The 27,829-nt window shown below is 43.5% G+C and overlaps 1 protein-coding gene across 4 annotated transcripts; it reads left to right on the forward strand.

Moving 5' to 3' along the window:
- The first annotated feature begins 34 nt into the window (after positions 1–34).
- Positions 35–22,617, forward strand: pogzb (pogo transposable element derived with ZNF domain b). Of its 4 annotated transcripts, none has more exons than XM_083679510.1 (20): positions 35–108; positions 1,802–1,940; positions 2,058–2,228; positions 2,514–2,725; positions 3,658–3,757; positions 5,598–5,861; positions 6,312–6,530; positions 8,183–8,268; positions 9,291–9,523; positions 10,481–10,638; positions 11,201–11,301; positions 11,630–11,776; positions 12,526–12,660; positions 14,931–15,184; positions 16,006–16,146; positions 16,507–16,566; positions 16,678–16,790; positions 17,679–19,328; positions 20,039–20,075; positions 20,274–22,617. In XM_083679510.1, exons 2-20 carry the CDS (start codon positions 1,826–1,828, stop codon positions 22,009–22,011), a joined length of 5,934 nt encoding a protein of 1,977 aa, XP_083535636.1. In that variant the 5' UTR covers positions 35–108; positions 1,802–1,825; the 3' UTR covers positions 22,012–22,617. The 4 variants fall into 4 exon arrangements, with proteins under 4 accessions (XP_083535636.1, XP_083535639.1, XP_083535638.1 ...); XM_083679513.1 differs by having other exon boundaries at positions 8,186–8,268; XM_083679512.1 differs by having other exon boundaries at positions 2,061–2,228.
- Positions 22,618–27,829: the final 5,212 nt, after the last annotated feature.

The raw sequence follows: 27,829 nt of genomic DNA on the forward strand, positions 1-27,829 counted from the left end.
CTCCGAGCGCAGTTATATGTTTCTAAATGGGTGACTGTAGCCCGCGCATACTTTCTGTGTGTTCTCAGACTATTGTAATAGTGACTGTAAATTTCACATAAAGAAAGGGTAAGTCACTTTTATGTTCTATCGTCTACTTGCAGTTTGAACATTTCACATAGAATTGTTACTATTCTGTGTTGAAAGTCCAATGTTTAACATGAAATATCGCAGGGCAGGGACATCAGCACAGGACACAACACGCTGTGCGACTCTGTTGTATCATTACGCCTACATTATACATTTTTCCAAATTTTAAGAATATTCTTTTTTTTTTTAAGAAGGCCTTGTCAGCCTTTTGGAATGCAGCAGTTACAGAACGTCTACTACAATATAGGTGTATCATGAGTTTGAATGCAGACAGACGCATCCAGTCTAAATTGCATGAAGGGATCTATTTTTTTCTCTTTGAAAATTGCCTGGTTGCAAGGGGAAATTTTGCGAGGACTTTTATTAAAAGGAACAATGTTATTTTTTTTGTTAAACTGTTTGATTGCAAACTCTTGGTCTTAACACTATAAAGAGCATTGTTTATCTAAGTAAGATTACTATTGGTTGACTTACATTCTAGAACAAAATGATATGTAAATTGACAGTATACATACATCTTCAATGGAGCTTCTACTGACATTAACAATAATACTCATCGTGACAGTAATGCATTGTCTTACAGCTCTGTCCACACTGTAATGATAATAATTGTACAAAATGAATCCATATTATCATCACCATCATGATAGATACTATTATTATTTATAGCATCTTGCAAGAAGCATTGATTAGTAGTAAGATCACTAATCAACAGAGGAAGTACAAGTGTAATTATCAATCAACAGGGCTACTGGAGCCAAATGAAGTGTGTGAATTAGAGGAGGAAATACTTTTATAGGTTGGACAAATGAGTGTTTACACAAGTAGCCACATAACAGTTTTCTTCAATCTGGTCATGGGGACTGACAGGTTGTTCAAGTTTTTGTTCCAACCCAGTGCTAACTCACCACACAGCCCCAGCTGAATAAGGTGCAAGTCTGCAACAGAAGCCTGCACATTACAGTTGGGCAGATATGAGATATTATCAAATAGCGTAGTATTTGGAGCATATCGTGACACTGTTTGTTCCCTTACTGAGAAAAATCTGTAAAAGTGCTTAAAACTCCAGATAAGTGCACTTCACCAGACACCAGCCATACTCTCTCTGCGCTGTAGTGCAGTCATTTTTGCTCATGCTGGTTGACCAGGTTTGAGGAATACTGACATGGAATATACGCTACATTATCACAAATTGACAAGACCTCCATGCAGTCCACAGTAAGCAACGGGTAGTTATAGTACACACATGGAAATTCCTAGGTTAATTGCAAATGTATTAAAATATGGCCTCATTCCAAAGGTGGCCTCTTGTGAGAGGTGCATAGGATGTGATGCACGCAGGCCTATTTAAAAGAAAACCCCATAGACGGCATCAGTGACCAGAGGAAGATATAAAGGCCATTTTGAGCTACAATGTTTGTTTTTGGATGCTCAAAGTCAGCATGGAACAAGATGGCTAATAGTTGCAAAAGTATAATTAATGTCCGTCACCCAATAATCGCCCAATCGCCTAATCTCTTGGCCTAGGGTGTTGATAGGCTGGGCGGCCACAGATTATCTGTAGGGAACCATGCAAATAGAGTGCAACTAAATGTATTTGATATGATATATTTGCATCTTTTATGGCTAGTTTACTTTAAAGTGTACTGACATTTTTAAATGCACTTTAAAGTTTGACATTTTCTGAATCAGCGCCATGGACGGAGAACTGTTCATGGAATGTGAAGAGGAGGAGCTGGAGCCTTGGCAGCAGGTTTACGACGAGGTGGAGGAAGATGATTTGGAATTTCTGGAGGCTGATGCTGATAACGGTGAGCATGCCCACCTATCACCATGGTGACTGAGAGACACACCCTCTTAACTGCTAACTGTGTTCTATAACATGCCTGGATGTGTGTTCTATAACATGCCTGGATGTGTGTTTCCAGCAGCGCTTAAAGCCTCCTCATCTTCCTCATCTTCTCGTGAGACTCCACTTCCCAGCATACTCCCCGCTGCTCCCCAAGCTGTGCAGCATTCCCAGACAACCGTTGTTAATGCTAGCGCCTCGCCTGGCAGTGGCAAGAATACGGTTGTCTCACGGCTCACCACTATAACACGTGAGTGTGTGTGTGTGTGTGTGTGTGTGTGTGTGTGTGTGTGTGTAAATCTGCTTCACAGAAACAAATAATTGTTAAGGTGTTATGCAATATGTTAATATTGCTCTCTGATAGGACAGTTGGAATGTTTCGTCATCGTGCTAATACCGATCTCAGATCCACAAATGCCTAAAGGGACAGTGACTAGGGTTGTTTCTGGCCTGGGGCCCTTTTAACACGTCAACACCAAGGATGTACACTTGGAACTTAACTTTTGTAGTTGAAGCACTCCCTTTTGTCTTTCAGCTCCGGTCATGACGTCATCCACTCTACCTCAAATCACCGTCCCTACGGTGGCCACTGCTCATGTGCCTGCTGTGCCCTCTCTGGTGCCAAGGGGTCTCGCACAGGGCCAACAGCTGATCCTGACTCAGACGCCTTCCGGCCTGGGCACCATACTGCTGCCCACCCCTGGCACTGGCGGGTCCAACGCCCAGCCCATCTTCTTAACAACCCAGGTACAGCCCTTTCTGGTCCATTACTTCTATTGAGGTCCAGCCAAGGGTTCAAGTAGAAGATGATTCTCTTGCTTGGAGATGAAGTATTACCTCTTTACTGTATGTCACAGATGTGCTAAAGCCAGAGTGGTGTATTGGAAGAGTGGTGCCAATGAGCTTCCCAGTTAAACTCCCTGATTAAAGCAATATTTATTTGTTATTGGACTAACACCTGGTCGCCTGACAACATGTGCCGCTGGTATAATGTAAATTAACTATTTCAAGTTGGCCTATAGAAACTGGACCCCATCATTGGCGCAGCTCTTATGGACCGCTCTTATAGAACACTGGCTTAGGGAAGTGAAAAATCGTCTATTTTCTTATCTTGTGCTCGCGGGTTAAAAAAAAAATATAGGAGAGAAAAAAAAAAATGGATACAAAAATAGCAAGCTATATGTAGGTGACTGGTGCCATCTTGGCTTCAGTCACTTCACTAACTTTATCATCCACAACAACATTTAAAGAACAAATAGAAAACGAACAGATCTCTCTCCTCACTTCTCCAGTGCAGTGCCGCGTGTGTATGTGTGAGGGAGCTCCCCTTCCTCTCTTGCTCTCTCTCACAACTGAGGAGAAAAAAAACGCTTACATTTCACGTACTTCCTCATCTACCAGATCAAAGTAGTGCTACACAAAGCTTAGACGGGGCTTGTCAACCAATAAAAATTGAGTAGGGATTTTTACTAATTGATTATGAGGTACGAGTACTTGAGTGCATGTTCACACCCCTACTCCCTACCCCTACTCCCCTGGCTACAGCTATTCATGTTTTCTGGTAATATTTAGTTTGACCCTCTCTGAGGTTTAAAAACAGTATTCCCTTTTCTTGTGTTTGTGTCCTCACAGTTATATTGAGTCATTGTTGGCCATGTTCCACCCCTATTCTCTCACAGGGTTTCCCCGTTCAGAATGTGAGGCTTGGCCAGAACACAGTCAACCCCATGGGCTTTGTGCTGCAGGGTCAGACGCTTCAACCCATCACACTGCTCTCTGGTAATGGTTTTGTTTTAACATTTGGATTTTAAAAAAAAGGGTGGAGCTCCACACCCCTTTAGTATCTTTTCTTTATTCAGACAGTTTATTAGAGGGTAATGGATGAGTTGGGAGTACAGATATGAATGTGGCGGAGGTGGAGCAGGTGTGGATGGTCTGGATGGTGGGGCAGGTGTGGATGGTCTGGATGGTGGGGCAGGTGTGGATGGTCTGGATGGTGAGGCAGGTGTGGATGGTCTGGATGGTGGGGCAGGTGTGGATGGTCTGGATGGTGGGGCAGGAGTGGATGGTCTGGATGGTGGGGCAGGAGTGGATGGTCTGGATGGTGGGGCAGGTGTGGATGGTCTGGATGGTGGGGCAGGAGTGGATGGTCTGGATGGTGGGGCAGGAGTGGATGGTCTGGATGGTGGGGCAGGTGTGGATGGTCTGGATGGTGGGGCAGGTGTGGATGGTCTGGATGGTGGGGCAGGTCTGGATGGTGGGGCAGGTGTGGATGGTCTGGATGGTGGGGCAGGTGTGGATGGTGGGGCAGGTGTGGATGGTGGGGCAGGTGTGGATGGTCTGGATGGTGGGGCAGGTGTGGATGGTCTGGATGGTGGGGCAGGTGTGGATGGTCTGGATGGTCTGGATGGTGGGGCAGGTGTGGATGGTCTGGATGGTTGGGCAGGTGTGGATGGTCTTGATGGTGGGGGCAGGTGTGAATGGTCTGGATGGTGGGGCAGGAGTGGATGGTCTGGATGGTGGGGCAGGTGTGGATTTATTTTATTGCTGAAGTATGTTTTCTTTTTCTGTTCTACTATCTCTCTCAACGATATCTCTCTGTCCTCTCCGTCCTGTCCTCTGTTCCAGCCTGCAGTTCAGTCGAATATTCGCAGAATTTTTATGATGTCACTGTTGGTCTCAGCTGTTGGTCTCATTAAAGGCTTCCCAGTTCCACTGAGGAGCACAGATTATTATTATTTTTTTATAGGATCTGGATCATGCAAACGGTTTATTTTTGGTGAAATTTTAAATGAGACATGTAGAATAAAGTGATTTTGATGAAATATCACTATTTTAAGCTTAGATTCGGTTATTTTTCCTGACAGAAGCGTTCGGCGCACATGATTAGTTCAAGTACCGTCGGAAATTTGAAAATCCAACGATAATTTCTATTTATACGGTTTCTGGCTATGATAAATGGTGTAATTTTGGTGATTTTTTTCTTGAAGACAACGTGTCTTTCAAACCCGTCGGCAGGTTGTGGGGTTCAGAGGGTTATGGGGTAAAAATGGCCACTGGAGGGCAGGGTTTCCAAACTCCAGTCCAATGACCCACAGTTCTTACATTTTCAATTCCAGCCCAGCATTGACAAACCTGATGTAATCTCACGAAGTCAGACTCTATTTAATTGGAGAGTCTGACGACGCATCCATCGCTAAGTGGGGCTGGGAGGCAGTTGCATGAATTTGTCCAGCGACATGGATTCTACCAACCAATAGAGAGGAGTGCCTCAAATGGAGGCTGGGATTTTAACTTTTTTTTTAAACTTTTTTTTCCCCAAATACACAATTGAAAGCACACTGCTCACCTGCGAAATGCTGGCATCAAAGACTTATTCAGCTAAGTCCATGTCAGCATTTAGTGCAATACGTGCACATTGGTTATAAACGAGGGCAGAGGATGTCCAGCAACTAGAATCAGTTAATGAGTTGAATCAGGTGTGTAAATGCTGGGCTAGAACAAAAAAAAGAAAAGGAAAAGTTGAGAAACACTGCCCTTGTGTGTTAGCTGATGTTGAGATTCAGTCTGTGATGTGGTGGCCCTGCTTTACACCCCTCCTCTCCCTGTCCTGTGACAGGGCCCGGTGGCCAGTTCTTCCGGCCGGCCCAGCTGGCCCCCCAGGTGGTGACCCAGCCCCCCCAGGTCAGACTCCCCCAAGTCAGACCCCCCGCCAGCACCGCCTTCACCACCATCCAGATCCCTGCCACCCTCACCATCCGCACCAGCCAGCCTGGCAGTGCCAGTGCTGCCACCCTCACCACTACAGCCACCAGCACGGGCACCCGGCCCACCCCTGCCCCCTCCACCACCGTACTCCCCTCCACCTCACCTACTCCCATTGGTGAGTTTTGATTAGTAACACTACTCGTTCTACAACTACAGCTACTACTATTACTAATTACAAAAATGTATGATGGTATTTCTTTACCCTCGAGTGCTATCAAGGTATGTCCTTATTTTATGTAATGTATGATCATGGTCTTTCATTGCCTTAACCTTAACTTAATTCCTTAGATACTCTGCAGACATTTGTCAAGGTACTAGGGGTGTAACGGTTTGCGCTGCATCCATTTTTTGTCCAACATATCAGGCATTCTATGTGATTGCTCAATGTGACAAATGACATTCAGTCACTCAGCCTGTACATAGTTTTCTGTGTGCTTTTCCCGTTCTCAAACGTAGGTTCATGCTGTTAAAACAACACAAGAAGCTAAAATCAAGTCTGGACTTGAAGGTCTTTCTTTTTCTGCAGTGATGACATTCCTCTGCTTTGCCCTACTGTATGTTGTAGTGAATTTCCTGGCAACGAAGGCAAGCGGGACGAGCCCAGAGAAGGCGATTGGCTCGATGAATCAAGCCCCTGTCACCCTTCCAGTCAGAGGCCAATCACAGGCCCTGCAGGTTGTCGCAAGTAAACGCCAGGCCAATGGACTCCCGCCTGCCGCCACCGTGGCCACACCCCCGACCCAGGGCACCATGGCCACACCCCCGTCCCAGGGCAACACCATAGGTACTCAGACATCTATCAAGTCATATTGAATGAACTGATTAGTTCAGTGTAGTGTATTGGGGAAAAATTGTGCATGTGATGTTTTGTTTCCCCACAAATTTAGCAAAAGGATAAAAAAACTAAGAACGGTATGCTTCGCTATCGCTGATGGGGAGGTCCATACCATTGACAATTAAGTGATAAATGGAGAATGTATACTAGTGTGTGGGAGGAAAAATAATTGTGTACATATATTCTAAGGTAACATACTGGCAAGTAATGGGACAGTGAAGCATTTTTTTTTCTTTCATCTGAAGATTGACTTCACCAGTCAAGACTTTTTTTTTCCACTTTTTGGCCCTGAAACACTCCCTAGTTGCTCTGGCAGTATGTTTTGGGTCATTGTTTTACTATATGATGTAGCGCCATCCAATGAATTTGGAGGCATTTGCTTGCACTCGAGTAGACAAGATGTTTCTGCACACTTCAATATATTCTGCTGCTGCTGTCATAAATTAAGACAAGTTAGCCGGTTCTAGTGGCACCTAAACAGTACTTGCCCCAACCATCATGTTTCACAGATGGTGGTATGCTGTAAATCTTGGGCAGATCCTTTTTGCTTCGAACTTCCCTCTTGCAATCACTATGGTACATGATTTTGAGTTTGCGATTGCTGAGCTCACCAGTGTTTTTATTTACATTTACATTTATGGCATTTAGCAGACGCCTTTATCCAAAGCGACTTACAACGAATAGATTTGTTTAAGTAAGTGAATCATCTATCCATCAGTCATCATAAGAAAAAGTAATCAATGCTTGGACCAGGGGCCATTGGCAGTCACAATGCTAGAAGAAGATTTAAAAAATATATATATATATATATTATTATTATTTCTTTAAAAAAAAAAACAACTCCTATTTTAACAGGAGAGAAACTTGTACAGGGCGGTAGTGGGGATGAAGAGGTCTTTAGGAGGGCAGTTAAGATGTAGCCTGAAGAGATGGGTCTTCAATCTACGGCGGAAGATTGGTAGTGACTCTGCAGTCATGACAGCAGTGGGAAGCGTGTTCTACCAGTGGGGCGCCAGGACAGTGAAAAGCTGTGACCGAGTAGCGTGACTGCTGCATCCACCTAGAGGCGGCGGTGCCAGGCGGCCAGCCGAGGTGGAAGAGCGGAGTGATCGGGCAGGGGTTTGGGGGCTGACCATTGCTTGCAAGTAGGGAAGGGCTGTTCCCTTTGCCACCCGGTAGGCGAGCACCAGGGTCTTGAATGTGATGCGAGCTGCTACCGGGAGCCAGTGAAGGGTGCGGAGGAGGGGAGTGACATGGGAGAATTTGGGGAGATTGAACACCAGACGGGCAGCAGCATTCTGAATGAGCTGCAGAGGCCTGATGGTGGAGGCGGGGAGACCGGCCAAGAGTGTGTTGCAGTAGTCAAGGCGAGAGATCACAAGCGTCACCCCATCATAACCCCATCATAACCCAAAATAGGTTGTTCTACTGCAATGTTTACAAACATGGTATAGCTTCAAAATGTTTAAAACTCCCATGTTGATGTCACAAAATGTCAGTAATGGCATCCAGAGTTCTGTCTATTAATTAGAGTGGTAATGGACCCAGGAGTTGAACACAGGACTATCCACCACTAATGGTGAACTAATATTGTCTGTTAGTAGGTCCATCTTCTCCTGCCCCCAGAGCCTGCCCCCGATGTGGAGCCCACTTCAAGATGCAAGAAGCTCTCCAAGGACATATGGGTGTAAGAACCTTCATCCTATCTGCTACAAGGGTTAATGTATTATGTCAAAGTATGTTGATTTCAGTGTCTGTCAGATTTCATGAGTTTCACTGTATATAGTGAGTGCTTTGTCTGTTTGCTGTTATTCCTCTTAGACATCACTGAAATGTTGTCAAACAACGCAACCTGAGTGTTGAAGGAGAAGGAATACAGAAAATACTACAATACAGACCAGACCTTAGTCAAATACAATATGTCAAATACTGCAGTTGCGCTTGATTTAGGGCATGTTCAACTGAAATATTAGTTTGAGTGGTTCGTTTCATTTAAGTGGTCTGAAAAATTAGCAATTTTGCAAAACAAATTAAATTGAAACAAAGCAAACTCAGTCCACCTGAGGAGAATGTCTTGGCGTTTTTGCCAAACAAGCCTCACAATTGGATTTGATCCTGCTTGTGGACTTGGTTTGTTTCCTTGTAATAAAGGAATGAATGTTTTACCTAGCAACAGCGTTCCACTCTGACTGACTCACCGACCCCGTTTTATGTTTTGTAAGCTATTTTGAAGTAGACGCTAAACTTTATTTTCTGAAACATTACTGTAGCAACTGTAGTCTAGGTACTCCAAGCCCGTGGGAGGGAAGGACCCACCAGACATTCTGTAATGTTCATAACTTTATAATTCTAGAAGTCTGAACAATCAAACATATTTTAAACGAATCGAACTGAACTGAACAACTTAGTCTGAATACAGCTTCAGTTTTCCTGATAAGATGGAACCGATGGAACCAATGGAATGTTCCCAAAAAAGTGCAAACTGCAAGCTCAAAGTCTTTAAGCTCTGAGTCTGTATATTTGACCCAGATCTGATTATTAGGTTTCAGAGACTAACCTCACACTTAATCATCTGATATGTAATTTGAGTGTATACACAGTGGTCCCTCAATGCTGGGCTGGTAACCGTTGTATTGACTGTGCCACCTCATGTAATGATGACTGTAACAATGCCATCTTGATGCCAATGTTCCATTATTCCGCTTTCAGTTCTGCCGTCTAGACCTAGTCAACATCAGAGGGTCTTCCAGCAGTGCGGGCCCGTGGAGCCCGTCGCAGGCCCTCGGCCCGCTGGCAGAGCCTCCCAAGGTGGTGATGACAGTGAATGACTTCTACTATGGAACCTACGAGGGTGACCGCAGAACCCCCACCTCTCAGAACCACAGGGAGAGCGTCTCCTTCAAGTGCCTCACCTGTCACAAAAAGCTCAAGGACAACATCAGGCAAGATATGACCCACAATATGAGTCCCCTTGGGCTAAAGCCTAGGCATTAGTTTAATCCCCTTGGGCTAAAGCCTAGGCATTAGCTTAATCCCCTTGGGCTAAAGCCTAGGCATTAGTTTGATCCCCTTGGGCTAAAGCCTAGGCATTAGTTTGATCCCCCTGGGCTAAAGCCTAGGCATTAGTTTGATCCCCTTGGGCTAAAGCCTCGACATTAGTTTGTGGTTTCTGCTTCACCCTGGTATAAACCAACTGGTATATCCAAGTGGCACAAAGACTGTATTAGCCTGCTGTGCTTGAAGAGGTGCTCTACTACATGTTCTTGTTGCTTTGTTTAGGATTTGATGTGACCATGTGTTTTTTGGTGCATATATCCATTAGTTATTTAGATGCAGCCTTCAGTCAGCTTGTTTTGTCCATCAAAGCCCATTAATTCCTTAACACTATCTAAAACAGACTCCAAACACAAATGAAGGATATACTACGACAATGTTGCTTCTGACTAATTTGTCTGTATTACTTATTTGATAAGTAATTTATAAACCCACTTTTGAACATTTGTTACTGAAAGAAGTTCAATCTAACAGGCAAGTTTGGAAACTAAAATGGACACATTTTACAATACAGATGGTAAAGTATTTAAGTTGAACTTGAGTGTTATGGACTTTTTGGAATTAGAAATGCAATTCTTGCAGTAATTGAGAACATCTAAATATACAATCAGTGCATGTCAATTAAGTGTCTGGGGTGGGGTACCACATTGAAAACTACTGCTAGACAAGTATAATATGGAAATGTAGTAGAGCATCGCTTTAAGCCTAGGCAGAGGCTCAGGGAGCTGACACAAGTCTTGAGGTCTCAGTGTTACTCGTCACCTGAGCTTGGTTGGCAGTGAATCTACATTGCAGTATACTACTAATGTGTGCACTAAATTTGTGTGTTTGTGTGTGTCTGGCAGGATGATGAACCACATGAAGTACCACACAGAGGTAGACGAGTGGAGGGGACACCTTGTGAACACATCGAACACCTGCAAGGAATGCTTCCGTCAGTTTTCCACGCTGTTCCAGCTGCAGTGCCATATGGAGAACGTCCACGGACCCATTGAGTCCTCCAGTATGCATTCATACATTCTCATTGATTACATTCTCTTTTCCTTTTTGGGATTTGGGATTTGACCCTATAAATGTATATTTCATCTCTTGTTGAGTTTTGTAAAGATTGAGAACATGTACAATTTAAAAATGACAACATATCGTATTAGTATGTAGTATTTCTAAGGCTACACAATGTGGTGACTTCCTGACGTCAACAACAGTAGAATTCAAATCTGCAATGACACATCTCCCAAATGTGTGGCCTCCTTAGAGGCATGACTCTCTTGGGAGGAGCCAATACTGGCAACCTCGGCAGATTGGAATTCTCCTGTTGTTGATTTCTGTAAGCAGGAAGTTGCCCAGTTGCGTTTGATGTCCTATTGTGAAGTCTACCTTTTTAAAGTATCCTCAGTAAGATTGGAAATAGTCCTCACACCTGATTATTTCTAAGGAATGGAGCAGTGATGAATCACTGCACGTTCTACTTTTAAATTGGCCTTGTTAAAGGAATTGTCCATAATGTCCCAATTTATAATCAAAGCTGATTTTGATGAGTACTGGATGTGCAACTGTCTGTGCAGCCAAGTGCAAGATCTGTGAGTGGGCGTTCGAGAGCGAGCCTGTGTTCCTGCACCACATGAAAAACACCCATAAACCGGGTGAGATGCCCTACGTATGCCAGGTGGGTGACCTTTGGCCATCAGTAACACAATGAAAATGAACGCCCCTGCTCATTGTTGAGAAATGACTCTTTACTTGAGCAACTTATTCATGATGGGCCCAGCTCTAGTTTGAGATCAGAGCACATATTATGTAACTAATCATTTTGAGTCTGGCTTTTCAATGTATAAATGAAAATAAGTATAACTAAGGTCAGTTTAGTAATATTTTTATAGTATGAATCTTAATAACAAAGATGTCAGACACCTATCCTTCCACCTCAACCTCTTAACCATCCAACATTTCTTTCTCTCTCACCATGTTTGTCCATCCCATCCCTTGTTTTAAAGGTGTGCGAGTACCGCTCCTCATTCTACTCTGACGTGTACAACCACTTTCGGATCTGGCACGAGGACTCACGGCACTTGCTCTGCGTCTACTGTCTTAAGGTGTTCAGGCTAGCCAGTAACTACCAGCAACACTATCTACGCCACCAGGTAAACAGCAGACCCAGTGCCACAGAGAAAAAGATGGTTCGCATGCATTCTAAAATGCTAGGATTCGCTGACTTCATTTTAGTATCTGTATTGTCTTTTTTATAAATGCAACAGGGAATCATGCACAGATGTCAGCGTGGTGCCTTCCTCAGTGAGCAGGTACATTGTTTGAGACAACGACAGAAGATTCTCAAACAACGTACCTGCGCACCTCAAGGTCTTCACTCTTGCATCCATTCTCATTCCATTGCAATTCAATTAGGCTTAGAATTTCCAGAAAATAATTATTATTCTCTAGAATATTTCAGTTTCGAATTGGCTGCTTGGAATGGAATTTGTGGTTTGCTTTATTTTACAGCCCAGTATTATTTTGACTGCCGGTATTAAGCAGGTGGAAAGTACCTGGTAAAACTGTTATTAGCTGATAATGCACATGAATTACACTTCAGTTTCTTTGAGAGTCATTGACACAAGCACCACAATCTACCAATCTCTTATAAAAGAGACTTGGAGACTACCTGTATAAATTATAGAGGATAAGTGAACCGGTTACCATTTGTGCTGACTTCATTGAGGTAATTACCAGAAAGTCCTTGTTACCACATGTTGTAGTTACCACCACATAATGTCTTAGTAAATAGTTAGTGAATACAAGCCGAAACAGGACTGTAAATAAACCGTTAACCAACTTGCCCCAGTCATGGCTGATACAGCCCTTTGGCTCAACCCTCAGTGCTTGTTTCTTTCAGAACAGTAAGGCGCACCACTGCAACAAGTGTCGCCTCCAGTTTGTCTTCATCAAGGACAAGCAGGAGCACAAGACCCTGCACCACAGGAGCTTCCGCAAGCCCCAGCAGCTGGAGGGGCTGGCGCCCGGGACTAAAGTGAGTACATGCTGCCCATTTATTTTCTTATAGAGACCAAATGAAGTGATTGCCCTTGGGTGTCTTGGACAGAAATGCTCCCTTAACATTTGTTGCCACGTTTGAGTGAAATGGGCCCTGTCCAGAAATAACCCCTAGCCCATTCTCCCTAGACACTTGGTTTAGTCAGGACACTCACGTCAGTTTAACAATTTAATGTGTCAGGAAAAACCCTCCCTTGTGTCCCACTGCACCCTCTTCAGTGCAGGGACGAATGACTTTGCATCCTGGATCAGATTTTCTAGGTCACTGCATGAGCGTACGGAAATTGTCAGGACTGTGAATGTGCATGTAGTGGTGTCCTGAAAATACTGTACGTTTTGAATTAAATATTAATGATGTGACTGGTCAGGTGGTCAAGAATTTCTCCCGCCCTATTCATGATTACTCCCACTCTGCATTGGGCCACAAGGGGGGATCACTCACAGAGAAATTGTATCTCTGCCTTATTTTTACATAGACTCATGCAATGCAAGCTGGACTGAACAACACTGGCTCAAAGAACTGTCAATAGAAACAAAAGCCCTTTTCAAATATGTTATTTATCTAAATGGCAGAAAATGAAAGAAAGCCACACACTCTTGCTCAGATGCAATTATTTTATTCAACCAATGTTTTATTTTATTCAACCAATGTTTTTAGCAAGCTGCCGTCAGGGTTTCTTCATTTATCTAAATGGCCTCATACAGTGTTTTATTTCAATGTACTGTATATATGGATTGTGGCTTCCGCCTCTGAGTTCTGATACTAACAATCACTGAGGTTAAGGTAGAGATTCTCAGCTTTAATTCAATGTTTTATTTTTCCCCGATTTGGTTTCACCATTTTCAACAATTACAACCCGTTTTATACCCTTTCTAAAATTGGCTTAACATTGGCTATGGTTCAGGCATGTATAGCTGCCACAAGAACTGACTTACTTGTCTTAATTGATGATGTTACTGTTGACCGCAGCAGAAGAATGTATTCTGAAGTGTACCGAAGCATCTTGTCTGCTCGAGTACAAGCAAATGCCTCCAAATTCATTTGATGGTGCCTCATCATACAGTAAGACAATGACCCCAAACATACTGGCATAGCAACTAGGGAGTTTTTCAGGGGGCAAAAAATTTAAAGTTCTTTAAGATTTTAGGCCAAAAGACCTCAAAACAGACCTCAAAACTGAAGCTGCAGTACAGGCCTGGCAGAGCATCACCAGAGAAAACACCAAGCATCTGGAGTGGTCAATGGGTGGCAGACTTCAGGCAAATTATTGCATGCAAAGGATTGTTGACCAAATGCTAAACATGAGTACTTTATTTGAACATTATATGATTTTCTACTTTTGGAGCCCTGAAATAGAGGGAGTATGTTTAAAAAATGTTGTACTTTATAGATGGTGAACCCAACTGAATTAAAGCTGAGAATCTCTACCTTTAGTATTCCCCATAGTAATTGCTTGATTTCAAACTGTGGGAGTATAGAGCTACTTATGTAGGGAACTGTAAATTGATGAAATATATATCAATTGACTCTTGAATATTACTTGCAGCCGCTCATGAACTTAATGCAACTGTCCTATCTTATCATAACCCAAAATATAAGGCTGTTTTCCCCCCAATGTTTACACACAATAGAAATGTAAACAAACACTGTTCAGCTTCAAAATGTTTAAAACTCCCATGTTGATGTCACAGACTGTCAATCCATCTAGAGTTCTGTCTATGAATTTGAGAGTGGCAACATTTTCCCAACACCATCTATCTGCTTAATGTGGCAGGGATGATGTTTTGTTGTTTTTCTAATTAAGGATTGTCGCTTGAAATGGGGCTTAACACACATCTCTCTGACTTAACTTTACAAAGATTCATGAAATGTTTGCTGGACAGAACAATACAGATGGTGGAAAATGCCTCTTTATGGAAACAAAAACAGATTTTGGATGTTAATCATATCTGTCTAAATGGTTGTGTGTTGATATCAGAAGTCATATGGTGCATGGGGACAAAATATTGATATTGAATGGAAACATTTTACCCCTTTCAGATTAAGAAAAGGGATTGACACCCATGCAGATTTTGCTAGTGGACTGTCAATATAAGCATTGCTATCTATCCATTTTATTTTTCTGTAAAGGAGAAAATGTTGTCCACTCTCCCCAAGATGAGAACACCCACTCCCACGAATGTCCTTGGTTGCACCTGCATACCCTTAATGAACTGCATTGAATATAATCCTGTCTGTGTATTCAGGTGACCATCAGGACGTACGCCCAGAACAAGGCCCAGGTACCCGGCAGGACCCTCCCCACGCCCCCCCAGAGACCGACCCTTGATCCTCACACAGTCCTAGCCCCCGTCATACATACTAGCGTCCTGAGGGAACTGAAATTAGCCATTGAGCAGAAACTGCAACTGCCTAAACCACCTCTACAGGCTGCCAAGCCCGTTGTGAAGAAATCTGTCAAAAAGATGATGGAACTGCTGACCAAGTTCCAGGAAGAGAGGTAAGATGGTGAGGACTGGAGAGTGTGATAGTAGGTTTACATACACTCACCTAACACTTTATTAGGAACACTATACTAATACTGGGTAGGGCCTCCCTTTGCTCTCAAAACAGCCTCAATTCTTTGTGGCATTGATTCCACAAGATGTTGGAAACATTCCTTTGAGATTCTGGTCCATGATGACATGATTGCATCACGCAATTCCTTTGCAAAAAGATTTTTCAGGTGCACTTTCAAGCTGTGAATCCCCCGTTCTACCACATCCCAAAGGTGTTCTATTGGATGAGGATCTGATGACTAGGAAGGCCACTGAAGAGCATGTTCATGAAACCAGTTTGAGATGAATTTTGCTTTGTGACATGGTGCATTATCATGCTGGAAGTAGCCATTAGAAGATGGGTAAATTGTGGCCATGAAGGGATGCACATGGTCAGCAACAATACTCAAATAGGCTGTGGCATTCAAGTGATGATTGTTTGGTATTAACGGGCCCAAAGTGTGCCAAGAAAACATTCCCCACACCATTACACCACCTCCACCATGAGAAGGTGTACAGGTGTTCCTAATAAAGTGTTCGGTGAGTGTATATTCGCCCTTGTGAGTCACTTTTGAATAATTTAAGTGCCTTACCATAATACTATGTATGCAGTAGACCCGGGATTGGGTCATCACCACAACAGTATTAGGCCAATCAGGGCAGGATGGAGCTATTGCCATATTACCTGTATCTATCCACTTCTCTCAGATCTCCAGGAGTGCAGAGAGCCTACGGGTGGGGTTGGGGCACTAGGTGATTGACCTCTTGTTGACCTCTCTAACAGTGTGTTCCTGGGCAAACAGAGGTGCATGGAGTGCAGCCTGGACGTGCCCAACTTCCCCAACCACTACCCTACCTACGTGCACTGTCTGCTCTGTCCCTACAGCACCTGCTGCTCCCGCTCCTACGCAGACCACATGATCAAGTGAGTCAAGCCGTGCCCGCTGCCATCGTCACATTGAGTCCAGTGGGCCATGTAAATCAGTGGGAATGTCTTACATTAATGTATTTAAATTTCAGGCAACATTGAGCAGGGGGAGAATATTTGTACAAGGCACTGTGTATTCTAGGTTATTGCAAGTACCATATGTTTTCCTGAATTTGTTTATATGTCGATCAATATATAGTGAATATGTTTGTCATTGATTTTAGCGGTCGCTCGTGATTTAAAAAAAATAAATCAATAAATCTAGACAACACAGGTTTTAGTTGCAAAGGAGGCATAGCTCATTGCTCATGGATGGTGTGATAATTATTTTGATCCTGTTAATTGTATTTATTGCAGCAGCCACGTTCCACACACAAAAACCAAACACATTCCCATGCACAAGCGGTCGCCACCTTGGTAATACCAAACACTTCTCTTCATTCATAGTTTAGTGTTTTTATCAATGTGCCATGTTTTTGTTGTTTAGCCAGCACTTGCAAACATTTATTCTCAGTCTTTCTCCCCCAGCTATTTAAAGCTGAGGTGTGCTGGCTGTGCCTTCATCTCTCCAACCGGTGACCTCATGGCTAAGCACCTGGTCCAGCACCCAGACCACGGCTACACCACCTGTGCACCAAAGGGTGGGTGTCTTCAAGCTGCCAACTGAATTGCAACTTTCCATATTTGCAAATTAATTAACATGGTTTAAAATTAAGAAGCCATGGAGTCTGGTGTCTTATGTATTAAAACAGGATAATTATTTGCTTCTTTTTAGTGAGTGTTTGGCTTTCTAGCAACTAACAAAAAGTGTGCCCAGAATCTTCTGGGATGGGGGTGTTCTCTTCATTGTAATATCCCTGGAAGATTCATATCTCACTGGGCCTTACCTGGATAAATAAATTAAGGTAGAAGCCGTACTATATTAAAAACACTTGTGTGACTTGTTTGTATGTCAATACGCAAATCTTAATTGCAAGGGAGTGTGTATAATTTCTGAACATTTCTACAGAAACTTCTGTTGTCAAAGATGAATCGCACATTATGATTCTCAACCACACAAAGAGTAGATGTTCACTAGCACTCACTACCGTTCTCATTATAGTGTGCTGTAAAAGCACTCTACATGTCAGCCTGCAGAAAAGTCTTCCTTCCCATCTTGCTAGTTCACACACTTAATGAACTGGCAAGCTATTATGTTTGGACGAAAAACCACTCTAAATCATGCTTAGTATCAATTTGAAGAGGGAGGCCGCAAATGGTGTCCAAGAAACACAAAATGGATCCCCAAGACATGACATGCATATGATGAATGTTTTATCAAGGAGACTGCATACCAATTCTGTTTATTTTAGCCGTTGTTGTCTTTAGGGCTTCTGGCCAGTGGAGAAGCTCTTCTTGTTTTATAACTTTGTATATATTTGCATTGTGTTGTAGTGGTGGACTTGAGATGACCTTTAAAAAAAATGGTTCAGGATGTTGCAAAAGAGATAACATGGCTGACTGTTGCTCTTGTGATCCCTCACCCACAGAACATCTGGATTCTGACATTGAATTCTGCCAATTTGAAGAAGAAGAGGAGGAACCAGGAAGGGATGAAAATGTGCAGAAGCCTCAGTGTTCATTGGTGGAGCACTGGACAGAACCTATGCAGAGCAGTCCCGACGGCGCAATCGTGAAAGTTCCCGATTTCTCTGCCCACTGTGGACCTAGCCACTCCTTATCCAAGAACAGTGACGCCATCGACTACTTTAACCTGCTCTTCCCATACACGCTCATGGAGCTCATAGCCTACGAGACCAACGCCCACGCCAAGGCCTGCCGCTTCCTCGGCCAGTGTGACCAGAACTGGATCCCCGTCAACGCTCATGAGATCAAGGGCTTTATAGGCCTCTGTATCCTCATGGGCCTCCAGAGCCTTCCTGAGCCGGCCAGCTTCTGGTCCTGGCAGCACTATGAAGACTGCCACACCTTCTTCAGGGCCATGTCCCTCAAGCGCTTCCAGCAGATCGCCAGCAACATCCGCATGGGGAATCTACGGACTGAGGAGTACGGTGGTGATGGTGGCACCGATCGGCTCCACGCCTTCAGGCCCATGCTGAGCATCTTGGGTGACTCCATGTGGAAAGCCTACTTTCCCAACAGGTGCCTGACCATCGACCGGGCACTGCTGCCCAACTTGGAAGCAGACACCGTTTCAACCCAAGGGAACCCTAAGGCACAACCGCTGGTGTGGCTCCTGTGTGACTCCAAATCAGGCTACTGCCATCGGCTGCTCATCCAGATGGGCAAGGAGAAGGAGAAGGAGAGGGAGCTAGGGTTCAGTGTAGTTCCCCCCCTTGTGGAGGGCCTCCAGAAGAAACACCACCAACTCTTCCTGGCCAGCTCCCTGACATCAGTCCCACTCATGCAGAAGCTTCTGGAGCAGGACGTCTACGCTTCCAGCTCCTTCCCCCCGCCAAGCCCAATCCTCCCAAAGGAACTCTGGGACAAAGGCCAGCTGGAGAAGCCTGGAGACTTCCTGCAGAGGCAGTTTGGTCCCCTGCTGGCCACCCGCTGGAAGGACACCAAGGAGATGTGCTGCTTGTCGACCAATGCTGAAGCTGGACAGCCAGACACTGTGTGGAGGAAGTCCCAGACCAAGGTGGGTGAGCTGAGCCCCATTGAGCGACCACTGGCCTTCCGGCTCCTCCAGGAGAACATGCGGGGCGTGGACATCTGCAAGCAGCTGCTGGCCTGCAACCCACTGGGGGGCCTACCGCCAGACAAGCACTGGCGTAGCCTCTTCTGGTTCCTGCTCAACCTCAGCATTGTCAACTCCTTCATCGTACTCCGGGAGAGCCGCAAAGACAACCCACCACCTTGGGTGCAGGATGGACTCTTCTCTCAGGCAAATTTTCGCAAGCGTCTAGGTCACCAGTTGGCCAAGTGTGCCGAAAAATATGCTCGCATCCACGCAGAGATCAAAGAGGAAACAGCAGGAGTGGGAGAGAAGGCAGGCAGCCCTAATAAGCTACGACATAGGTGGGTCAAAATCACCGCCAAGACCAAGAGATGCAGAAACTGCAACTTGAAGAATCTGCGCCATGAGAGCGTGTACGGGTGTAACATTTGCAGAGTCAACTTGTGTAAGCGTGCTAGCTGCTTCTGGGAATACCATGGCTTCTCCCCCAAACACCCAGGTCAGTCATTGCTTAATGATGTTTATGATGCTGAACACTGCTTGATGGTGAAATGGATATTCATTAGTGGCCCAGTATGTAAAATAGCTCTTAGCTGCACATAGGATATACACTATCTATACACTATACAAAGTTAAAGTCAGACTGAAAATATTTTTTTTATGCTTTTGTTATGTCAGAGTTTGTACAACGATGCAACAAATACAATTCGTTTGACCAAGAAAGATGGGGACAGTGTCGTGTATGGGGGGCCTGAATTAATTTCAACTACCAAAGGGGGGCCTGATTAACAAAGTTTGGGAACCACTGAGCTATGCTATCGAAAAGCAAGCAATTCATATTTAAACTTGACAAGTGTGTTTTACCATCTCAACTTGGTTACAGTGGTGAACTTTGAAGCATTAACTACTTTGAGTGTAATTATTTTGGAGTCAAATTGCCCCTTGAAAGTCAAGCATTAAAATGAAAAACGAGTTAGGGCATTACTATGAGTGTCATTTAGGGATTTCCATTTTAATGGATAAGAACAAACACATAATGCATAAATAACTATTTATATTGTACATAATGACATTAAGAAGTCCATTGTTTTGGACAACATGGTACAATATTTACAAAAACATCTATAGGTATGTTTGTAACAACACATGTTATAGTTATGTTGCTGCATTTGTTTGCTCGTCAAATCTAAACAAAAGTTTTTTTTACAGAATCCCCAAAACTTGGATTTATCATGGAGGATATGAGGTACTTTTCAAACATCTAATTCAGTTGAACCTTGGTTTCTAGCTAATTTGCTAAAGATTGTAATGTGACTCAACAAAACAACAAAAATAGCACTTTCCACCACTTGAGTGGATCTTGAATTATGTGTTAAATGCGTCAATTACCACTTGTGCTCTTGCATACCTGTTAACTCTATTTTCTGCCTTTGTACTTCTGCAGAGACACCATGGGAGCAAATTACTTTGGCAGTAGCCAGTATGATGATGACATGGACCAGGGAATGGCCCCAGTGGAGGACATGGACTCAGAGGACACAGAGCAAGAAGAAGATGAGGAGATGGAAATTCAATATCCTGACAGGAACGAGGAGGAGTCAACAAATGAAGTGGAGTCTAAACTTCAATCATCGCAGCCGGCCCAACCTGACTCCCCTACTGGTCCTCCTACAACGCCCCTGGTGGTCAAGGAGCGTGAGGACACCCTGTCAGCGCGCCAGCTGAGGATAGTGTTGTTTGCACTGTGCTGCGGCATCCCTAAGGCAGCCGAGCACCTCTCCACTCAGCCCCAGCTGATCCGTACCTGGCTGGCGGTGAAGAACAGGCAGCTGGAGTGCGAGGGCCTGGGACCCATCAGAGCGGAGTTGGCAGAACGTATGGTAGAGTGGGTCCTGGCCCAGCGGGAGCAGCAGCTGCCGCTCAATGAGGAGAACCTCTTTCTGAAGGCCTCAGAGATCCACCACCAGATCGGCTACGGCAGCGCCATCCGCATCTCCTACGACTGGGCTGTGGGCTTCATGCTGCAGCATGACTTGGGCCGTCGGGCAGTGGGGCGGGCAGCCACAGTGGGGTGCTGCCTGCCACGCTACATGGAGGAAAACGCCCACTTTCTCACAGAGTTCACCCACAAGCACATCCATGCTCATGATCTTCCCCACACTGCTATAGCAGCCATGGACGAGCTGTCTGTGTTTATTGATTATAAGATGCTGGCAGACCCAGCTAAAGTGGACAAAGAGGCAGTCCTCCAGCTGGTGGGCTCTGGAGAACCCCTGCTCACAATTTACCTGGCAGCACTAGCTGACGGTACCATGCTGCCTACCTTGGTTCTGTTCAAAGGACAGCTTCCCGACAGGCTGTGTGCGGACCAACCCGACTCAGTCCTGACTGACTCTGTCCTGCTGGAGGCCCGGAAGGAGGGCTTCATGAGGCAAGAAGCACTAGAACTGTGGGCATCCAGAGTGTGGCAACAGCACATGCCGGCCCAGAGCCGGAGCAACAAAGGTATGCTGATTTTGGATGGCCACCGTGGACATGTGCATGACAGCTTCCTTGCCACCCTCAGCAAAGCCGGCACCTTGCCAGCCGTGATCCCCGCAGGCTGCACATGCCGCCTCCAGCCCCTAGAGATGTGCCTGAGGCCTGTGCTGCAAAGCTTCCTACTGGCCCGCTGGTCCCAGGTGGTGTCCAAGGGCAAGGTGGTGGGAACCTCGAACAAAGTTCTGCTGCAACTGGTGATGGCCTGGATGGTGGAGGCTCTGGCCTGCCTGGCTGATCAGCCCGAACTGCTGAAGCAGTCCTTCCTACTGACCGGTGTTCTTCCTGGACAGGAAAAGGTTGTTTCCCCTGCAGAGACCCAATCTCAGCTGCTAAGAACACTCAGAGAGGCCCTACTAGGCTCTGATGGTCTGGAACCAGAGTTGCCTGCAGAGCTGGTTCCAGAGAATGGACAGGACACAAAGGACATTGAAAGGAAGGTCGATGAGGAGAAGGAGAATGAGGTGATGCCTCAGTCAGCTGTTGAAAAGGATAAGGTCGTGGGGGAGGATGAGGACAATAGGAATGATAAAACCACTGAAAAGGTAATAGAGGTGGAACAGCTACCAGAGATTGAGGAGATTGGAGGTGCACCTAAGAAAGACTCAGCCGTATCGCTCGCTCCAAGTCCTCCCCCCTCGTAAGCCCTGGTTGTGTGCAGTAGGTACGAAATAGGAGAAAGTCATTTTAAACTGAGGTGGTGCTAGATGAACTTGTCCGATAAGGACTATTTTTTGGTTTTTACATTTCAAAATGTTTTTCTACGTTGTATAGATGCATCGATCCCATACTGAGCATCGGCATCGGGCAGATATTGGCCTAAAATGCTGATTCGGTAATCAAAAATGGGAAATGTTATTTACCGATCTGATGCCATGATGTAAAAACTTGTGACGTGCGTCGTCAACTGACTGCAGCACAGCAGAGGTGACACACAAGCAACAACAATTACAACCATGGCTGTGCCTCATTCCAAAGGCAGCTGTCTGCCTCTCTGTCTCCAAATTGTGATTTGATTGAGATGCGAAGGGTAGCAGCTACAATTGGCAATTATGCTAACGAACTTCGTAGGCACTTCTATGGTAGTAACTGAGTAGCTTACTAGCATCAGGGGACAAAATACATTAACAGATGTATTTCATACATAGAAAATGTAAGAAATTGTAGTAGAGGGAATCCTAATTTCCACTGCTCTCCGCCTCTGTCAGCCATCTGGAATTAAATAAAAGAAAGTTGTGTGGCATAATTCAGTCATGTTGTATGTATTTAATTTTTATGCAAAGTAATGAAATGGGGTCTTTAATCAATAAGTTAACATTTCCCAGCTTGAGCATGGTGTTTACTGTTTTTTTGATGGTCAAGAATGATGCCAAGTATAGCACATCCACGCAGGTTGTATTCAGCCTTCTCATTCACATCGCATTGGTACTCAGAATCGGTATGTTATGAGTGCATCCATAATACGTTGTGGCCCTCCTGAACATGACCTTGAGATAAATGCTCTACTTTCCTGTACAACAAAGTCTGCCATGTTGCCTTATGCCATTTGCTGTTGTGGTGCATCCCTGCAAATGGATACTGTACCGTATGCACTGTATGCATAGTGTAAAGGTAGAAAGTGGTGACTTCTGCTGTAGGGAACATTCTGAGAATGTAGAATTATCACAATATGCAAAGAATTGTTGAATTTGTACTGAATTAGTTCAAGAAAGGTCAAATGGAATGAATCAAATGAGGCTTTAATAATACTGTATACTTATACAACGATTACAGCCGAATACTTCATAGAGAGAGAGAGACACACACACAGAGAGATACTGAGAGAGAGAGAGAGAGAGAGAGAGAGAGACAGAGAGACACAAAGAGAGAGAGACACAAAGAGAGAGAGACACAAAGAGAGAGAGACACAAAGAGAGAGAGAGAGAGAGAGAGACTGAGACAGACAAAGAGACGGAATAGGGCATGTGTCTCTCTCTCAGTCTCTTTCAGTGTCTCTCTCTCTTTGTTTCTCCCCAGGGGGAAGTTTCTCCCCAGGAGGTAGTACTGCAGCTTGTCCACCGCCCACTTGATGGCCAGCGCTTCCTTTTCGACGGTGGAGTACGCCTTTTGGTGGGGCAGGAGTTTCCGGCTGATATGTAACTGGGTCAGAGAGAGAGAGACACTGAGAGACAGACAGTGAGAGAGAGAGAGACACTGAGAGAAAGAGAGAGAGAGAAATGGCCACAGGTCATTCAAAAACAATGCTACTCACATGACGATCACCTCATAACAGGACACAGGAAAGAGAGAGAGCTTTTCCCTGACCTCTGCTTTTTATATCACCCTAAAAACCACAGTATTGATAAGGCCAACCACAATCGATCGATCTAAACTGATGACATCACAACTTTGACACCTCAAGACATTCCACAGAGCTCACAGCCTAAAAGGCAGGACCCAAACGTAAAGTGTTATTGTGGTTTCAGAGGTAATGAATCACAGAAAGCAAGCTTGAAACCCCTATTTTCTGACGTCGTTCACATCTCTATAATTTACCCAAAATACTATAAATATATACTTCATACTAACTCATTCCCTTACATTGACCGTAGTCTATGAGTAAGGAGAAAAGTAGAAAGTAGATTAATGGAGGATTGAGTCACATTATCTATGGACTAAAAAGATTCCTTTCACAACATTTTTTAACTGTGAGCTCCATTTTGTCAATTTAGTCACAGTCCTGTTTCAGCGAAAATACCAGATGAGATATTGACAAGATGTTCCCGGTGCACCTGAGTTCAGCAGAGTAACAGCTGCAGGGAAGAAGCTGTTCCTGAGCCTGCTGGTGCGGGAACTGAATATATAATAATATATGGCATTTAGCTAACGCTTTTATCCAAAGCGACTTACATTGCAGTGAATGCATACATTTCAGTATACAGTCATGAGAAAAAATTAGGACACCCTATGAAAACCTTTGTCTTCTTCAACATATTCAAACATATGGACATTTGATATTCATTTGAACAATATTGAAAAATTGAGGTAATATAACTAAACAAATACAACTGAAACAAATTATTTAAAAAATGATTGGTAAAATGTAATTAATAGAAATGCAATCTTCTTGTGAGGAAAAAGTTAGGACACCCCCACATTTAGTTCCACTTAAAATGCCTAAAATTATAATAAAGAGCACCACATCAGGTGCAAATGATTAGAACATCGTTACAGAGGATTTTGGAGGAGCCTGTCCTATTTAAGCCTCAGATATTTAGTTTGGTTTGCTCTTGATTGTTGAAGTGAGTTGCATCACCATGGCGAGATCAAAAGAGCTCTCTGAGGCCTTCAGAAGAAAAATTGTAGATGCATATGAGTCTGGGAAGGGATATAAAAAGATCTCCAAACTATTCGAAATTGGCCATTCCACTGTCCGGAAAATAATTTACAAGTGGAGAACATTTAAAATCACCACCAACATGGCCAGGTCAGGCCGCCCAAGCAAGTTCAGCCTAAGAGCTGACCGAAAGATGCTTAAAGAAGTCTCCAACAATCCCAGAATGTCATCACGAGACCTACAGGTATCTCTTGCCACAATTGATGTCAAAGTACATGCATCCACCATAAGAAAGAGACTGAACAAGTTTGCATTACATGGGAGGTGTGCAAGGAGGAAACCCCTGCTGTCAAAAAAAAACATCAGGGCAAGACTAAAGTTTGCCAGAGAACACCTAGAGAAAGACCAGAACTTCTGGAACAATGTGCTTTGGACAGATGAATCCAAAGTTGAACTATTTGGGCACAGTAAGAATAGACATGTTTGGCACAAAACCAAGACAGCATTTGAGAACAAGAACCTCATACCAACTGTGAAGCATGGGGGTGGAAATGTCATGGTTTGGGGCTGCTTTTCTGCAGCAGGGCCTGGTCAGCTCACCATCATAGAATCCACTATGAATTTTGTATTGTATCAGAGGGTGCTTGAGGAAAATGTGAGACCATCTGTTCGAAAGTTGAAGCTGAAGCAGATGTGGACCATGCAACATGACAATGACCCAAAACATTCCAGTAAATCTACCAAGGAATGGCTCAAGAAAAATAAATTGAGAGTTCTGGAATGGTCAAGTCAAAGCCCGGATCTTAATCTTATTGAGATGCTGTGGATTGATTTGAAACTGGCTGTGCATGCAAGACACCCCTCGAACATCACACAGCTGAAAGAATTCTGCAAGGAGGAGTGGGAAAAACCTTCTCCCAATTGATGTCAGAGACCTGTAGACAGTTATAAGAAACGTCCAATTGAGGTTATTTCAGCCAAGGGGGGCAATACTAGCTATTAGGGCATAGGGTGTCCTAACTTTTTCCTCAGTAGGAATTGGCATTATTGTTAATTTTTCGTTAAATAAATGATTACAAAGTTACATTTTCATAGTTTTTTGTTCAATTACATCCCCTTTATCTATAGACATTGTTAGAAAGAAGATAACATATTGATATGTCCATATTTTTAAGAGAATAACTTAATATTTTGGGGGGTGTCCTAACTTCTTCTCATGACTGTATATGGTCCCAGCAGGAATCAAACCCACAACCTATGCTCCACAACAGAGACTCCCGGATGGGAGTAGGGCAAACAGTCCATGGCTGGGGTTGTTTTTATACCTGGAAAGCAATGTGTGGTTCTCCCCACTTGTTTTTCAGGTCTCCCAGAAAGTTATCTTTACCATATCATATGCACAGCTATCTCCTAATGGTCAGCTTTACTAGACGTTTGCAGCATCAAGTGCAAACTGCCCAGCTTTTTTAATAAATGGAATTAAACAACGCTGACCAACAGTTATGAGAAGGACTATGACCTGAAAGCAACGTGAGAATGATTTCAGTTCAATGGTTTAGCTGTCTGTTTAGTTATTACCTACTGAAAAACTTGATCTGGGACTTTGTGTCCTTTTCGACTGTAAAATCAGGGTGAAATTAAATTTCAGTTCAATAATTGACAAAATACTTTTATTTTCAATTAAAAGAAAATGGGAATAAAGTAATTTCCTGAATTGAAAAGGAATTCACCCCAACCCTGACGTTAATATAAGTAACCCTGAGGTTGCCTTTATTAACACGTTGGTTATTTGTGTATTATTTGTGAATAGATTTATGTAACAGGGTCGATCCTTTAAACCCATGTGATATGACACAACATACTCTAGAAAAGACCTGGGCCCAAAAGTATTTGAAAAACATTTTAGTGTTTGCGTTTGCCTTTCTGGAGCGTCAGGTAGGCAGGGTTGGCACAAAGACTATTCCTTTGGTTCCATTGTGCCAGGCAAATCAATCAAGCACAGCTAAATATTTGAAATCATTTAAAATACTATTTGAACCCAGGAGTACTGTAGAAGCTAGCATACTAAGCATCACCCTACCAATATTATGGCACTGGTTGGGCAAAGGCAACAGTACTTCAGGTCTAAGGAAGCCAAGCATCCATTACATTTAGTTTATAAGTCATATAACAAAAAGCAAAAACCATTTCCCTTCTCATCCTATTTCCTTTCTTTCTCACAAATGTTTGTTACAATTATAATATCATATATAATAATATAATAATATATATATATATATATATATATATATATATATATATATATATATATATATATATATATAATATATATAATATCAAACGACCTTTAATACTTGAAGTGGTCCTCAACTTTTTATATAATTTTTATCTTTTCAACTTTGAATGAATGATGTAACAGCTGGATTGAAACCTGTTACTGTTTTACTAGTCTCGTTCTACACTTTGACCTGCGAGCTTCAAACATTTTGACACTTTTCACATTGCATATTCTTAGGCCTAATTATAATTATTTCAAAAGTCACATGAGACAATAAGTATGTTTCTGCACAGTCTGTTTGACTTTGAGAATGATTTAACTTCTTATCCTTCACTTGCTGAACGTGTAATATACACTCACTGAGCATTTTATTAAGAACACCTGTACACCTTCTCATGTACAATAATTTAACTTCTTATCCTTCACCTGCTGAACGCGCAATATACACTCACCGAGCACGTTATTAAGAACACCTGTACACCTTCTCCTAAAGACCTCTTCACCCCCACTTCCCCACGTACAAATTTCTCTCCTGTTAATAAAAAAAGAAAAAAGAAAATTCCTTTTTCAAGCATTGTGACTGCCTTTGGCTGCTGGTGTGAGCATTGATTACTTTTTCTTATGATGACTGATAGATAGATGATTCACTTACTTAAACAACTGTATTTGTTGTAAGTTGCTTTGGATAAAGGTGTCTGCTAAATGCCATAAATGTAATATGTAAATGTAGGTGGTGTAATGGTGTGGGGAATGTTTTCTTGGCACACTTTGTGCCCGTTACTACCAATCAATCATCGCTTGAATGCCACAGCCAATAGTATTGTTGTGCATCCCTTCATGGCCACAATTTACCCATCTTCTAATGGCT

The sequence above is a fragment of the Argentina silus genome (assembly GCF_951799395.1).
Source record: "Argentina silus genome assembly, chromosome: 10".
Classification (NCBI taxonomy): domain Eukaryota; kingdom Metazoa; phylum Chordata; class Actinopteri; order Argentiniformes; family Argentinidae; genus Argentina; species Argentina silus.